We start from the raw sequence: 17,070 nt of genomic DNA on the forward strand, positions 1-17,070 counted from the left end.
ATAGAGCCTTCCGCGCCACCAGGGCCTGTCCGTCAATAGGCCACGTGTGCTAGGGAGTTCCCTGGCTGCATTGCCAGACCCAGTAGCTGTCCAATCTCACAAGGCCCCCGCAAGGCAGGGCAGTGCTACGGTTCCCATGGAACAGATGGGGAAACAGAGGCACGGAAAGGCCAAGGCCCAGCTTTTGAAAGGTCATTAGACACCTGGGACCTTGTTATATTAGGCCAAAGCTTCATTACTACTTTTTTCTGAGCCTAAGGCATTTTATAGGCTATGCCCCTGACTCCCATTGATTTTGATGCAAGTCAGGCACCTAAGCACCTTTAAGCATCCAGGTTTAAATGATTTGCCCAAGGTCATGCAGGGAGTCTGTGGCGGAGCAGGGGAATCAAACCCCGATACCCAAGTCCTACATTAGCACCCTGGGCTATCCATCCTCCCCCTGGCTGGAGTGATCCCTATGTGTGTAATTACCGCCAGAGAGGCAGCAAGTACTCTAACTTGTCATACTGCAGCAGTGCCTAGGACACAGGTCCTCAAAAGGCTTCCAACTCCCATTGACTGCAGTGATGGGATTTGAGGATTTGGACCCAGAAGCCTCAGTCATGAACCTCCTCCCCTCTCCATCGGCGCCAGGCACTTTGCAAGCACCGATCAAAGGGAACATCCCTGCCCCAGAGAACTTCCAATCGCAGTATGATACAAGAGACAGCTGATGGGTGTAGACAGAGGGGGGAGTATAAGGGAACTCAAAGAGATGCTTGAGCAGCACGCCAGCTGCCTGACGGCTGCCGAGGGTAGGGTAAGCGGGGCGGCTATAGCAAAGACCGGGGGTGGCTCCATAGCCCTGCCAGCTATTTCCCCACGGGGCGAGCCTTGCTCAGCCTCTGTGGCTGGGAATGACACGTCATTGTCTCCCCCCGACAGGTGGTGGCGCTGACACTGCTGACGGCTTCGGGGGAAATCCTGGAGTGCTCTGAGTCCGTCAACGCTGAAATCTTCCAGGCCGCCCGGCTGCATCTCGGCTGCCTGGGAGTGGTCCTGACCATCACCTTCCAGTGCATCCCGGAGTTCTACCTGCAGGAGACCACCTTCCCCTCCACCCTCCAGGAGGTACCGTAATGTCCACAGTAGAAGCGGGGGGACAAAACGATAGGCCCCTCTCGTAAGTGGCCTCCGCGGTAGGTGAAATGCCGTGCATGGCAAGACAAGCTGTTCTGGCCCAGGCTGGACGGGGAGCGACTGCAGTCAGTTAAGGAATATCCCACACTTGCACTACACCCCCCACATGCATTTATGGTGCAACCCAGCGTGGGAACAGAGTGATCTTTAAAAATGGAGACTTTCACGCCAACGATTCAGTGACTGATGGGGAGTCTCGTTTCTTTGGAAATGGAGTTTTAATTTCTCAGGCAGGTGCCCGGGGGGTAAGGCAAAGTCAGCCGGGTCTGCAGCAGCCAGTGTTTGCAGGAGAGGGGGGACTGAGGCAAGTTGGCTGGCTTAGTATCACAGGGATGAATGGGTTTATTTCTTAAGAGGGACATTGACAACATTAAAGTGATGGGCTGGACCCACCCGTTTGCTCTGGCTGCTTTGCACAGTAACCTGTGACCGGCCCTGCTACCCCTCTGGGGTGCTGAGATAGCCCAGGAGGAGGCTGGGGCAGGAAGTCCAGGGCTCTAGGACTCTGGATTGGTAGGCAAAGGCTCATGGGCGGGGTGCAGTCAGCTGAAGTGTGTCTGTCAGCCCAGAGAGGCAGGTGGGGCCTATCAGAGGAGGAAGCGAAGGCAGGGGTAACTGTTTGCTGAGAGTGTTGGGGGCAGAGGGTAATCACGGTGGGAGTACAGGCTGCATGGAGAGGGGAGCCTGTGAATTAATTTTACTTTAACACTCAGGAAAGGGGCGTTCAGACTGTTTGTGTCCCGTGGAGAAAGGGGAACCAGGGGCCTTAATTTGCTTTAACCCTGGAGACAAGGGCAGCTGGGCTCTCTATTAGGGACTCTGAGGAGAGGGGACCTGCAATGCAGCCTGGGAGGACGCTGGTTATTTTCAATTGAGTCACAGGCTGTGGCAGGACAAGTGACGTTTGCTTTCTTGATTTGTTTGGTTCCTTTTTAGCTGAAGGATGCACCATAAATCCAGCTCAACCAGCCAGCCACACTGGGTCTGCAGCTGCTCTGTGCTGTCAGAGCCGAGTGGTAAATCTGTCCCCAAACATTTATAATGTGTTCACTGCCTTACCAACAATGCCAGCTAGTTTTCACAACTGAAAATATTTTAAAAATCTGTTTCCCGCTGATGGTGTTTGTTTGCTTTTTGCATTTATCCCAACCTGGAGAGTGAGAGTGGATTGAATCAGTTTCATTCTTTGTTTCTGGTCAGTTTCATATTTTGGTGTCCATGGACTAGCCAAATGCAGCAGCCTTCAAGGCTGCAGGGCAAGGCTCAGATGTTTGAAGCATTCTCATGGAATTCATTCTTTTAAAGATGTCATGGAAGCATCCTAGGTGCTGGAAATGGCTTAGTGGGTGGGGCACAAAACAGGCCCTCAGGAGACCTGGGCTCTATTCCCGACTCTCTGCCTCTGGCTTGCTGGGTGGCTTCAGGCGAGCCATTTCCCCTCCCTGTGCCTCAGTTTTCCCATCTGTAAAATGGGTAGAATGACGCTGCCCTCCTTTGCAAGGCTCCTTTGCAAGGAGATCTGCCGATGAACAGCGCTAGGTAAGAGCCAAGTATTATTAAATGTGGGCCTGGCTGTGTCCCTTCTGAGGCTGATCTTTTTCCATCACAAGTTCAGGTGGTGCATGTGAACACGGTTAAGCGCTAGGTGCAGCCCTCCTGCCTGGCCCTCCGCCTTACTCACAGGAGGGCGGGGTAATAAATGAGCAGGGTGCAGCGGGCGAATGGGAGTGTCTGACGTGACGGGGGTTTAAGCATGTTCCTCGTGGTGCTAATGAGCAGTCCCAGGCAGGAGTGACCTGGGGGTTGTGCAGCAGCTTTCTAGTCAAGTAAGGATCCAGTTCTCCTGCTTTCTGCCTTGGGCGTGTGCACCTGGCACTCGGCACCTGCCCTGCACAGGGTCCAGCCCCCAGTTTGTTCTGAAATCTGCAGGGCCCAACTGGGGCAGAATTGCAAGGAAGGCGTGTTTGAGAGAGACAATGATCATTTTATGGGGCAGGACGGGGCGGTTATGGGATTGTTTTCCTGCTGCTTTTGCTCCATGCAATGCTATAGGGTTCTCTCCACTCAGCCCAAGGAACCGGTCCATAGGGCTTAAACCATCAGGGTCTCTCCCGAAGACGGGCCGTGTTAGTGGGTGAGTTCCACTGTCACAACATGGGCGAGAGGCAGTGGGTCTCATGGCCTGTCACGGGTAACCCTGCTCTGCAGAGTCTGCTTCCAGCTGCCACGCGGGTGGCTCAGGGTCAGCGGAAGCTGCTCATTAGAGTTGCCAGGCAGATGTGCGTAGTTAGTCCGGTGCTTATATCTGCGCACTCGGGTGGGCGGCACCAAGACAGTGCCTTTGCCGTGCAGACCCTGCAGCACAATCTCACTCTCCGAATCCAGGGTACCACATACGCCGCTTCTCCCGGAGGGCCCACGGGGCTGACTGGAGCGCTCACGTGCCGGACCTCAGGCAAAGGAGGTGCAGCGCCAATCTCAGGCATGAATTTAATCAGAAAAATGGCAATGATCATTGGGAATTGTTTAAGAAAACTTTGCTAGATCCCCCAAAAGCCACAATTGAGGAAGAAGGCCATATTAGTTAAAAATCAACCTGGTTTGGGGGAGAGGTGAAAGCAGTGATAAAAAATGATATATGAAACAAATGGAAGAAAGGTGAAGCTGATGGTAATGAATGGAAATCAGAAGCTAAGAATTGTTGAAAATTGATCAGGGAAGCAAAGGGACACCATGAGAAATTGATGGTTAAGGACAATACAAAGGAGGTTTTGAATATATTAGGAACAAAAGGAATCCTGACAGTGGTATCAGACTATTAATAGATGGAAATGGGATAATTATCAATAGTAATACAGAAAAGGCAGAAGTGTTCAGTAAATATTTCTGTTCTGTATCTGGGGAAAAATGATGATGTAGTCATAGCTAAGGCTACGTTTTAGTCATGGGTATTTTTAGTAAAAGTCATGGACAGGTCACGGGCCTTCACAGCCTGTGACCTGTCCATGACTTGTACTATACCCCTGACTAAATCTTGGGGGTGCTGCAGGTGCTGGCGGAATCTGTGACCTCTATGACAAACACACAGCCTTAGTCATAGCATATGGTGATTCTTTTTCCATTCCACTAGTATCTTTTGAGGATGTTATATAGCAGCTACTGAAGTACTGAAGGGTCCCTTCCAACCCTGATATTCTATGATTCTATGATTCTAAGTTAGAGATTGTTAAATCAGCAGGTCTAGATAACTTGCAAGAGTTGTAAAAGAGCTGGCCGAGGAGCTCTCTGGACAGTGAATGTTGACTTCAATAAGTCCAGGAACGCTGGGACAGTTCCAGAAGACTGGAAGAAAGCTAAAGATCTGCCAGTATTTAATAAGGGTGAACAGGATGATCTGGGTAACTGTAGGCTGTCATTATAACATCGATCCTGGGCAAGACAATGGAGTAGCTGTTACGGGACTCAATTTAATAAAGAATTAAAGGAGGGTAATGTAATTAATGCCATTCAACATGGCTTTATAGAAAATGGATCCTAGCGAACTAAGTTGATATTTTTTATTTTTATTTTATTTTATTTTTATTTTTATTTTTATTTATTTATTTATTTATTTATTTTTGAGATTTCAAGTTTGGTTGATAAAGGGGAAAAATGTTTCTGTAAAATGCTGAGGTCGCCTCTTATTCTCCCCCTTTTCCAAACTGAATGTACCTAGTTCCTTCAGCCTTTCCCCTCCGGCTACATTCCACCCCTCTGCTCAGCTTTGTCGCTCGCCTCCTGATCCTTTCCAGTGTCTCTACAGCCTTTCCACACAGTGGTGACCCAAACTGGATGCAGTTCTCCAGCTGAGGCCTACCCAGTGCCGAGTAGAGCGGGACTGTCACCTCCCGTGACTTGCATGCTGTGCTTGCTAATGCAACCTAAAACTGCATTTACTTTCCCCACCGCCCCACTCCCCCACTCCATTCCCAAACAGCTGGGATATGGCCCGCATCAATATCAATGCAGGAAGGAGATTTTCTTATCTGAACAGCTCACAGCCTCCCTGTGAGGTAGGGCAGGGCTATCCAGCGGTATTTAACTGCCTTGGAAGATCTGGGCCTAAGTGACATGCCTGCGGTCTCCGAAAGTCTGTGGCAAAGCAAGGAATTGGATCCAGGTCTCCCAAGTCCCAGGCTAACTCCCTGTCTTGATAGAAATGCCCTCCCTCATCTTGCTGAGGTCACATAACTTCCCATTGCCTCAGTTTCTCTGTCTGTGAGATTGGTGATAACACCAGTCTCTCAGGATTAATCAGTGAGTATGTGAAGATGGAAATCACCATATTAATATTAATACCCATATCGACCCTGTGGGATTTTTGCCCATGCCCTGTAGTTCCTGCATTTCCAGCGCCCCGACTTTCCCATTGGTTGACCCAGTGAGGTGGAAGAGAAGAGCAAGAGAACAGGTGCTTTAAATATTTAAGCAAAATGATCGAGGCCATTACCAATAACGCCTGTTTTGAGAGGAGCGCAGGGGCTGCTCGGAGATGATTCGTGGTTCGGTCGGACCCGCCTGGTTTCTCGCTTCCTACTCTGGCCTCGGATTTCTCTTTAGCCCAGGCTACCCTGATAACACTCTGGGCCATTGGTTACACCCCCGGGGTGGGGTACATTGGCAATGCGCAGCGAAAGGGGGCTTCCATCACAGCTCTGCTACTCTGCGAAGACAAGCTGCTCCCAGGGGGAGGGGGCTGCTCGGCAGCCAGGCAGGTGCCTCCCCACCCCTCCCGGAGATAGAGCACAGAGCCAAACAGCGACACACACGGGGCTGGAGCTCCAGCTGGTGTCAATCAGCAGAGCCCTTCTGGTATCGAGGGGACCACGGCCATTTGCACTGCGGATGTGCCCCTAGGAGTGAAGGCCCCCACAGCACCTAGCGAGTAATCTTGTCCACCCGTGTGACACTAGGTAGCTTTAGGCCTGGCCAGTCCTTGGATGGGAGACCTGTCCGAAGTGGTAGCAGTGAGCGGGGAGGCGCTGATGAGGCGTGCTGTCTGTCAGATGGGATCTGAGGGCGCTGGCCACTGGGGATTACGGATTGCTGAGCATTTTATGGGTGGGTGGGGGTTGGATTTGCAGGGGAGTGGAGGAAATGCATCTCCTGTTCTTGGCAGGGCTGGAGGTGCCGACATTTGGAGCGGGAGGGGGATTCTGTAGCCCAGCAGCCCCCTGATAGCAGCCAGCTGTCTCCCCCCGCTGCAACATGGCGGCTGAGCCTGCTCCCCTCTTCAGCTGTCGCCACAGCCCCGTCCCCCTCCCAGCTTCCACTCTCTTTGAACCGGCCATCAATAACTGTCCCCTCACGTTCCTCCCCCTTGGCTGCACCCGCAGCCCTCTCCCATCAGCTTCGGCCCTCTCACCGCCACGCCTCCCATGGCTTCCTGCCCCCCCACCCCTCAGGCCACTCTCCTCCCCTCCAGCCTCTGGGCTGCTGTGGTCATGGCCAGTCGCACTGTCCTCAGAATCCTGCCCTGCCTTGGCGTCCCCGGCTCGTTCCCCGGTGCAGCCTCCTGCCTCTCCGGTTGGCCGTTCAATAGCGCTGAGCGGCCCCATCGTGGAGCAGACCCCCGCAGTGCTAGGTGCTGTACAAACAGACTGGCCCAGAGAGCTCACAATCTCAGTACACTCCTCTTCCCCCCGCTCAGCCAGTGACCCCAGCCTATCACCCATCCATCCGCTTCCCTCCAGCCCCGTCATGCTTCCCTGCATGCTGCCTCTTATGTAAGGAGTGCCCTCCTCACACAGGCGTCTAGGGCCGCTGGAGAGGGGCAGGACAGCCTTGTGAGTCACTGGAGTGGGACTTGGGATACCTGGGTTCAGTTCCCAGCTCTGCCACAGACTCTTTGTGTCACCTGGGGTGAGTCACTTGAGCCTGGACCCTCAAATGTATTTAACTCCAGTTGATTTCCATGGAAGCGAAGTGCCTAAATGCCCTTGAGGATCTGGCTTTAACCTGGTATGTCTACACTGCACACTAAACCCAGGCTCTGGCTTAGGTTTGAGTCCAAGCCCCCTTCTGTCCACACACAAATCAGGCTGACTTTGGTCAGCAAATATGAGCCTGCTGGGGGTTGGGTCAGAGCCCGTCTGGCTGAGTTTCTGCTCCAAGCCCGTCACTTTGCAGTGTGGATGCAACCCAAGTGCAGACCCGAGCTGGAAGGTCCGTGTAGCGCAGGGTGGGACCCATTAACAGGGCTAAGACTGGGTCCAGCAGCTGTTAACCCGAGTTTACTATGTAGTTTGGATGCTCAAGTGCAGGCTTAGAAACACCCAGTCTCCAAGCCCAGTTTGCTATGCAGTGTAGACGCACCCTTTGTGTGTGACCTGAATAACCTGTTGATACCAGTGGGCTCAATTCTCTTATTGAGTGGACACCAGAGAACTCAGGCCTGGTTGACACGAGGAAATTAGGTCAGTGTAACCATGTCGGTCAGGGGGGTGAAAAAACCACCCCCCTGAGCAGTGCAGCTAAACTAACCTGACCCGTGGTGTACATAGCGCGAGGCCCCTGGACAGCATCCACACACAACTCCCACAGAAGGGGGACTAGAAGTTGCTTTGCACAGAGAACCTTGTAACAATGGTCTGGTTCATCCTGGCTGCACAGGGATAGGCTGGTCCTATAGCCCCGTGGCCAGGCGGCTGCAGACCACACTAGCCTTCACTCTGATCGCAGGCACCGTCTTGGAGGTTCTGAGCTCCCCAGGGCGTGTGTCTGGTGGGCAGGGCAGGGCTGCTATTTAATATAGTTATTATCTCCATCACAAAGTACCTTTGCATCTGACTTCCCCGCACTGCCAGGCCCCGATCTGTCCCAAGTGCTGAGCTCTGAGCGCCAGGACAAGATACCCACCATCAGTGAACAGTTCCCCAGGGCCAGTGAAGCAGCTCTTGGCTGTCTGCTGCCTGTAACATATGGGCTAATATGCCGCTGCCCTCTACGGGATGCAATCTGAACTGCTCAACTGTGTGCCATAGACCCCAGACTGTAACCAACAACCAGAGATTCTCCTTTAGCATACGCTGAAGAGACCTGGGATTTTTGGAGCCGAGCGTCTGAATTCAGTGGATGCTGTTATCGCGAATTCCCTAGCGGCGACACTGGGTAGGACAGTGACAACTGACGCTCTTGCTTGATTTGCTGCCTTTGGAGCTTGCAGATGTCTCCTCCCGTAACAATCTGGCTCTGAGCACTGGGAGCACTGCCAGCCCCGAGCCCTCTGCCGGCTCATTTGTTTGCAGCCTGAGGCTGGAGCATGCAGCTGCTGCGTTAAGAAGGTGGCGTTGTTTAAATCATGCCTGCTCCTGGTCTCGTACATCACCCACCCCCTGCAGTGCCCTCGTTCCCAGGGAATGATCCCTGCCTTGAAGAGTTTATAATCTAGGTGCTACTGCAGCTTGGGTGTGGGCAGTTTTACCCCCAGTTTGTCTAGACGTGCTGTGAGTCTGATTAGATAACACAAAGGTGAAAACCAGAGTGAGAGTGAATTACGGGCAGTGCACTTACTAACGTTGCGATTGCGCCAGAGGATCAGGGACACAAAACAGTCTCTGCCCTCAAAGAGCGTACAGACAGTAGTGGATGGGCGCCATGCACTGGGTGGGCTCCTGGGAATGCCTGCCAGGCCACGCTCCGAACTCCTTGGTGCTTGAGAGCTGAGCTCCAGAATGTGAGAGGGGAAAGGATCATGTAACCCTTCTGTTCCCATGATCCTTACTCACTGCCCCTTAATTCTTGGCCTTTGATAATAAACTCATGATTCTTTTCACTATCAGTCTATCTCAGTGCTGTGATGCTCCCGGGGAGCTGGTCCTGAGTTGAATAGGGCGAGCTGGGGTGCACTGTTCCTTTGGGACAGCAGGCCTGGTATTGCTGTGGGTTTTCAGTGGAGAAGGGGCTGGACACGACAGGGCAACGTTTCAAATGGCCTCAGGGACTGGGGGGCTCCGATTGTTACCCAGCCTGGGCAGGGAAAGGAGTTCAGCGTCCGAGCCCAAGACCTGGCCTCAAGCTCCTGCTCTGCCAAACTCCCTGTGTGACGCTAATCCCACCGCTTCCAGATCTGTGCAATGGGGATGAAACCCACGTCCTTCGGGGCGGGGGGGGGGGGATCCCATCACCGCCTCCTGCCCATTCACTGCGTTCTTTCTCTGCCCCGCGCAGGTGCTCGACAACCTCGACAGCCACCTGCGGCGGTCGGAATATTTCCGCTTCCTGTGGTTCCCCCACAGCGAGAACGTCAGCGTCATCTATCAGGATCATACCAACAAGGTACAGCCCAGCCCCCTGCAGCCCTGAGCCTGCCTTCCAGCCTGCCCCGGGGTGGGGCGAGGAAGGACACGCGCACTGGCAGCAATGAGAAACCAGATCAGGCACCGTTTGAGATACAATGCCAGACCCCAGCGTCGAGGAAACCACCATGCCAGAGGGCACCAGTCATGCCTCAGGGAGAGCCAGGCTCAGGGCCTTCTGCTGGGCTCCTCTCCCGGGGCTGGGATCTCCTCCCCTGTGACAGACTGAAGAGGGCCCTGCCTGGCCAACGCTTGGGTTGGAGTCTCCCAACACGCTTGAAGAAATGGTGGTGATGAGTCCGTGGCATTCCAAGCCGCTCCCATCGGGGGCGCTGTGCTACCGGGGGTGCCCTCCTATGGCTGAGAGGGGTGACTGAACCCGCTTCTTGTACCCAAGACCCCATGATGCCTTGCACAAGAGTGTGACCCCAGTCTCCAGGCCAGATTTGAGCGGGGGCAGGTCCGTTTTGCCACCCTCATTCCCTAGCGTCCGTTTTACGCTCCCTGCCGTCAGTGTGAATGTCCTGGAAAGAGAGGCAAAGGTGGCATGGGCTGCCAGTCTCCTCCTGCCTGGGGAAATCTCTGATCAGAGTCTTCATGTGATACCTTTCAGCCTCCTTCGTCCTCCGCCAACTGGTTTTGGGACTACGCTGCCGGATACTATCTGCTGGAGTTTCTGCTCTGGATCAGGTAGGGATGGATTCTTGTCGCGCTTTGGTATGGCGCCCTGTTGCAGGTATGGCTGTTAAGGAATCCACTTGGGGATATGCTGACGCAGCACGCCAGGCCGCTGAGGATTTACGTTTCTTCGTTTGTTCCCTGCGTCTACAGAATAAATCCAGTACTAGGAGAAGAGGCAACCAGCTGTTCCACCTGAATTAGGTCAGGGCACCTGATCTGGGGTGGAAGAAACTTGACTTGGCGTCTGGAACTGCCTGAGTTTTAGTCCTGGCTCTGCTGCTGACCTCAGAAGTCAGCACACACATACACTTTCTGTGCCTCAGTTTCCCCATGTGTGCAATGAGGGTAATGGCTGGGTTTGGGACACAGAGGGTTGTGAGGATTAGTTTTTGAAGATCTAAAGCGTCCTATACATGCTCGGTATTGTTAGAAACTGGTGGCACTGCCCCTTTAAATAGCCAGGAATCCACAATGTTCCGTGTAAGCTAGGGGATTCCAGACGGTCACCCATAGGACGCTTACTGGCTGGCTGCATGGTGCTGGCTCGTCCTCCTCCTTTCCAGCTGCTCAGTCACTTCTTCATGTGACTTTTTGCTGTCGGGCTGTTCCAGGATTGGGGTGGGGCCACGGGGAGGGCAAATGGGATCAGGACGCGTCTTACGACGGTGTGCCCCCTGCTACGAGGAGGTTGGAGCCCCACTGACTGGAGCCAGTCCCCACCCCGCGAGGAGCCAGCATGATGATGGTCGCCCCATTTCAAAAAAGATATACTGGAATTGGAAATGGTTCAGAAAAGGGCCACAAAAATTATTAGGGGTCTGGAACAGCTTCCGTATGAGGAGAGATTAATAAGACTGGGACTTTTCAGTTTGGAAAAGAGACGACTAAGGGGAGATATGATTGAAGTCTATAAAATCGTGACTGGTGTAGACAAAGTAGATAAGGAAGTGTTGTTTACTACTTCTCATTACACAAGAACTAGGGGTCACCAAATGAAATGAATAGGCAGCATGTTTAAAACAAAAGGAAGTATTTCTTCACTCAATGCACAGTCAACCTGTGGAACTCCTTGCCAAAGGATGTTGTGAAGGCCAAGACCATAACAGGGTTCAAAAAAGAACTAGATAAATTCATGGAGGATAGGTCCATCAATGGCTATTAGCCAGGATGGGCAAGGATGGTGTCCCTAGCCTCTGTTTGCCAGAAGCTGGGAATGAATGACAGGGGATGGATCACTTGATGATCACCTGTTCTGTTCATTCCCTCTGAAGCATCTGTCATTGGCCACTGTTGAAAGACAGGATACTGGCCTAGATGGACCGTTGGTCTGACCCATTGGGGCCATTCTTATCTTATGTTCTTACGAATTCGGGGAGGGAGGATGGTTGAGACTGGCCTGGCTAGGATGGAAGGTGTAACATGATATCAAATCACCACCAGGCAGTAATAAACTCTCCAGATACCCATTGTCAGAGTAAGGGGGAACTTTCCCTTACTTCCTTTCTACATCCCTACGCATCCATTTCCAGAGGTGCAGAAAGCCCTGGGACTATTGTTAAAAACAAAACCACTCAGCTGGGTGTGTCAGCAAATCTCTGCTGCTGAGGGAGATTCTCCCTCAGCTTAGATGTGTAAGAGGGGTTGTGCTTTAGGAGCAGGAGGATCTGAGTTCTATCCCTGCTGTTACCATGAAGTACCAAGTAGCCAGAGTACATCACATGGCAACAGCCACGAACTCCCCAGGTAGCTGCAGCTTCCGCCAGTCCCTGTTGCAAGGAGCTTGAGATCTAAACAGATCAGATGTAAGTGGTCCATACTGGATGTGGAGGGAACTGGCTTATGGCAGAGGAGTGGTCAAAGGCTTCACAGAAGAAGTGAGTTTTTGACAGCACCTAACACACTGGGGCCCTGATCCGTGACTAGGGCTCCTAAGTGCTACCATAATATAAATAATTAATAATAATGCTCAGAATCCAGAGGTGCTGAAGGCAGAAAGGGCTACCCCACCTACTCCCAGCCTGAGCCTTGTCACCAAGAGCCCACTGATCAGCCAGGATGAGGGGCCGATGCAGACACAGCCAGGGGACAGTAACTCTTCATCCTTAGCTGAGCGATCTCTGCACAGTCTGCTCCCTAGAGCTGCTGTTCTTGTGAGAGCCGGGCTGCCTCATGGGTGCATCAGGCAGAGTCAGAGAGGGTAAAGTTTACAGTGTGAGGGGAGAGGAGGAACCCAGTGGTTCCTGGTCTTGTTGGATGCCCCCAATGAAATCTTTTAGTTTTATTTCTGTGTGAACCTGTGTGGATAACTGTCTGCCGACAGCAGCCACCTCGCGTGAAGGGCACCCACAGAGAATTGGCAGGTGCCTTGAGTGCCTGGATTTTGAGCAGGCTGTCGGCAAAGGCACCATCAGATGTGATTTCACGGGGTCACTATTGGCTACCTGCCAGCTTTGTGTGTTGGGTGTTTTGGGGGAGTTAGTGCCCAGGAAACAGCTAATTAAGTCCAGGCCCTGAACTACATCTCCCGCCTCTTCCCTGAGCAGACAAACATGCCACTGGGGTTTGTTCAGCCCTTGTACTGTGGCTGTGCAGGGCCCTTGGAAACCAACTAGTACAGGGGTGGGCAAACTATGGCTCGCTGTCCGGATTCGGCCCACCGGCCATTTTAATCTGGCCCTCGAGCTTCCGCTGGGGAGCGGGGTCTGGAGCTTGCCCCGGTCCGGCGCTCCAGATGGGGAGCAGAGTCGGGGGCCGCTCCGCACGGTTCCCGGGAGCATCGACATGTCATCTCTCTGGCTCCTATGCGGAGGGGCAACCAGGGGGCTCCTCTCTGCATGCTGCCCCCACCCCAAGCACCACCTCCGCAGCTCCCATTGGTCAGGAACCATGGCCAATGGGAACTGCAGGGGCAGCGCCTGCAGACGGGGCAGCACGCAGCAGAGCCATCTGGCCGTGCCTCCACCTAGGTGCCAGAGGGGGGACATGCTGCTGCTTCTGGGAGCCGCTTGAAGTAAGCGCTGCCCAGAGCCTGCACCCCTGAACCACCCCACCCCTCCCGCGCCCCAACCCCCTGCCCCAGCCCTGATCCCCCTCCCGCCCTCCGAACCCCTCAATCCCAGCCCAGAACACCCTCCTGCACCCCAAACCCCCCATCCCCAGAGCCCGCACCCCCAGCTGGAGCCCGCACCCCCAGCCCCCCCACACCCCTCCTGCCCCAGCTGGGAGTCCCCTCTCGCATCCTGAACTCCTCATTTCTGCCCCACCCCAGAGCCCGCACCCCCAGCCAGAGCCCTCACCCCCTCCCACACCCCAACCCCAATTTCGTGAGCATTCATGGCCCGCCATACAATTTCCATACCCAGATGTGGCCCTTGGGCCAAAAGATTTGCCCACCCCTGAAATACTGTGTTATGCTGCCCTCTAGTGGATGAAACCAGCCCTGATTGACACTGCCCAGGTAGCCCCAAGCTTAGAGCCACATGGCCAGGGAAGGGCTGGGGGCTGAATGGTGGTGGGAGGGCAAGGAGAGGGAATGCAGCGTGTGAGTGTTTGACTGTGGAAACCTGTCTTTGCTTGTTACTTCACATCCACTTAGCCCCTGAGCCAGGCTGCTCCCCACCTGTCTCTTGCTCTGTGTTTGCCCAGCCCAGTAGGCCCTGATCTCAGCTGGGGACTCTGGGGGTCCCTGGCATACAAGCGACAGCTCCTGATGTGAGGGATTTCCTTTGGCTGCATGGGTCCTGTAGGCATTTCAACTCCCTGGGCCAGAGCCATCCATGTTCCAGCTCCCGTCCAGATGGTGGAGTTTCACTGGCCACGAATCAGGCCCATGATCTGGGCTTCCTGAGGGCGTTTTGCTGAAACTTCCTCCTGCTCACACAGGTCCAGACTGATAGATGTGTAAGGCCAGAGGGGAGCAGTACGCTGAGTAGTCTGATCTCCTCAGAGCACAGGCCATCACATCTCATCCAGTGATTCCTACATCAGGCCCAGAGCTTCTGGCTGAGCTAGAGCAGATCTGTTAGAAAGAGACACCCAGGCCTGAGTTACAGACTCTGCATGATGGAGAATCCACCATGTCCCTAGGTGAGCTGCCCCAGGGATGAATTACCCTTGCAGTTAATCCTGTGCATCCTATTTCTAGCCTGACTTTATCTCGCTTCAACTCCCAGCTGCTTTGCCTTGATCTACCTTTGGCTAGATTAAAGAGCCTACTCTCTCCTCCTCTCTCCTCCTCTGTAGGTACTAGGAGGTTTAGGAACCCTCTAGGGCACTGTCACTGCAGCCTCAAGACTGTACGGCCTCGGCGCAGGGGGCTGATCTCCAGGACCTCCCGAGGGCCCTTCCAGCCCGACATTGCTCTGATTCTAAGGGGGGTGGCATGTCCGAGCGAGCTTTGGCCCCTTTGGCTCCCAGCAGTGCTCTGAGGCTGACATCTCTGCTGGGGTGCAAGGCCAGAAAAGGGGGCGCAGCATCTCAAGCTTGGGGTGTGAGGGCAATGACTGAACAGTGCACTAGAGGCAGCTCAACCCAAGTACCCTCCTTCCTGCCACCCCAACTGGCCTGCAGGGCCCCTTGGCCTTGCAGACCCTGAGACAGCCCTGGCCTCCTTCTGTCTCCTAAAGGGGACCTAGTGGCCTGTGATCACCCCTTCCCCTCCTAACGACCTCAGGGGGCAGCTGGTCGAGTGGTGCCGCCCTTTGGGAACTACTGAGGGGCTGGCTTGGCCGTCAGATCCACCCACCTCTTTGGAGAGCCCTGGCCCCTCGTCAGAGGCAGACCTGAGATGTGCTCTCCATGGTTCTGCCCCGGCCCTGATCTCTCTGTCTCCCCGGCAGCACGTTCCTGCCCGTCCTGGTGTGTTGGATCAATCGCTTCTTCTTCTGGCTCCTCTTCACGGGCAAGGTGGAGCACGTCAACCTCAGCTACAAGATCTTCAACTACGAGTGCCGCTTCAGACAGCACGTCCAGGACTGGGCTATCCCCATGTAAGCGGCTCTGCGGAACCCCCCCACCACACCCAGACCGTGCAAGGGGCTGTACGGGAACTGCTGGCCGTGCAATGCAGCTCTGCACCCCTTCATGGCCCAGTCCTGCGTGCGTACGCTAGCGGGAGGGGAGAGATTGCACGGTGCCTCTTTTCTTCCTACTTCCCAGTCACGCTCAGGCAGGAGCCAGGCTCGGGAAAGCTCCTTCCAGTGACTCATCTGCTCAGCGACTGTTGGATGCCCCCAGAGCACACGGACGTCCAGGCTGGGGGTTTGCGAGACGGCCAGGCTCTGGGGTAATCAGCAATCCTTGCAGGATGGCTGGGCCCAGGCCAGGGCTTACGGGGCCCCACTGTGCTGTGATGCTGGCAGCAGAGACCTGAGAGAAACACAGGGTCTGTCTGTATCCAGCTGCCTCACTAACGAATCCCTGTTCTAGCCATTACAGCGCAGCTTGTGTCTCATCAACCCGGGACCAGGGCATGCTTGGAGCACTGCTGTAGGTCACATGGCTGCCCTAGCCAGTTAGATTAATTGGCATGTCCAAGGATGTATAAAGGAAGCCTCCCCCTTCCCCCGCCTGCCCCCCCAGTGACTGAGCAAGTTGTTAGCCCAGCACAGCTTAGGGGTGTGTGGGGGCAGGGCTGAGAGAGCCTTGAACTACTGAAGACATGAAACGGCAAAGAGTCCTGTGGCTTCGTGTAGACTAACAGACGTACTGGAGCATAAGGTTTCGCGAAAGCTCCCGCTCCGATACGTCTGTTAGTCTGTGAGGTGCCACAGGACTCCTTGCTGCTTTTACAGATCCAGACTAACACGGCTACCCCCCTGACACTTGAAAACCTGAAGAGACCCACAGAATTTAGGTCCAGATCCTAACTCCCTGTGGCTTAACTCCCACTGAGGTCAGGTACCTAATACCCTTGGAGGGTTACTCCTCGAAGCAGGTTACTGCTTTCACACTCTGGTTTTGTTCCATTTTTTGGGACCAATCAGCAGATTCCCACCCCACGTGGGTAACCCAGCCACCGGCGCACTAGGACCCAAACTGGTTCCTCCATTTGCATGTTCCTCTCAAACAGACACAGAAGGGTGAATTCGTCGCCTCTTGAGAGCACACCGGGCATGAAGCGCTGAAATGCAGGGCCCGGCCACTGGGGTTAAACCCTGGGTGCGTGTGTATGTGGGGGGAATCTCTCCAACCACATGCACAGAAAACTCAGAGCGGCATCGCTTCCCTGTTAGCCTGAGCGGCCGTCCTGCAGGGACCAGCTCTGCTGGTGGCGAGAGGCTGGAAGGTGGTTCTGGTCCCGGCTTAGCTCTAATAACGACTCCGTAAGTTAAATTGATAACGACTCCGTAAATTAAATGGATAACGACTCCGTAAATTAATCACTCACAAAAGGGAGGGATTTTAATGCCAGCTAGAGCCAAGTGTGATGCAGGCAGCTATGAAAGCTTCCCCCCTCTGCTCTGCCAGCGTGCCGCAGCCCCCCTGCTATTCCAGCCATGGGCACCCTCCCCAACCGCTCTGCTGATCCCCTCAGCCCTGACCCGCAGCCCCCGCCCTTGCAGCGCTGGGGGCAGGGGGGTCAGGCTCCGAACTCGCCCCGCTGGGGGGACGGGTGGTTTGAGGCACAGCAGCGAGATGGTGGCTCCAATGCTAACGTGCGCCCTGGGGGCCGTTTGCACCTGGGCAGTGAGAAGACGAAGGAGGCCCTGCTGGAGCTGAAGGCCGTGCTGGAGAACAACCCCAGAGTGGTGGCCCACTACCCAGTGGAGGTGCGCTTTGCTCGGGGGGACGACGTCTTGCTGAGTCCCTGTTTCCAGAGGGACAGCTGCTACGCGAACATCATTATGTACAGGTAAAGCGGGGGCTGGGC

At 54.4% G+C, this 17,070-nt stretch overlaps 1 protein-coding gene across 1 annotated transcript in view; it reads left to right on the plus strand.

Annotated features, from left to right (window-relative positions):
- The window catches only part of LOC141984358 (L-gulonolactone oxidase), a 38,517-nt gene that overhangs the window by 18,646 nt on the left and 2,801 nt on the right, over positions 1–17,070 (plus strand). The window contains exons 6-10 of the mRNA XM_074947348.1: positions 928–1,113; positions 9,391–9,498; positions 10,132–10,208; positions 15,038–15,187; positions 16,888–17,052. Coding sequence (XP_074803449.1) covers positions 928–1,113; positions 9,391–9,498; positions 10,132–10,208; positions 15,038–15,187; positions 16,888–17,052 — 686 coding nt within the window. The remainder of the gene's footprint in view (positions 1–927; positions 1,114–9,390; positions 9,499–10,131; positions 10,209–15,037; positions 15,188–16,887; positions 17,053–17,070) is intronic.

The sequence above is a fragment of the Natator depressus genome, chromosome 3 (genome assembly GCF_965152275.1).
Source record: "Natator depressus isolate rNatDep1 chromosome 3, rNatDep2.hap1, whole genome shotgun sequence".
NCBI lineage: Eukaryota > Metazoa > Chordata > Testudines > Cheloniidae > Natator > Natator depressus.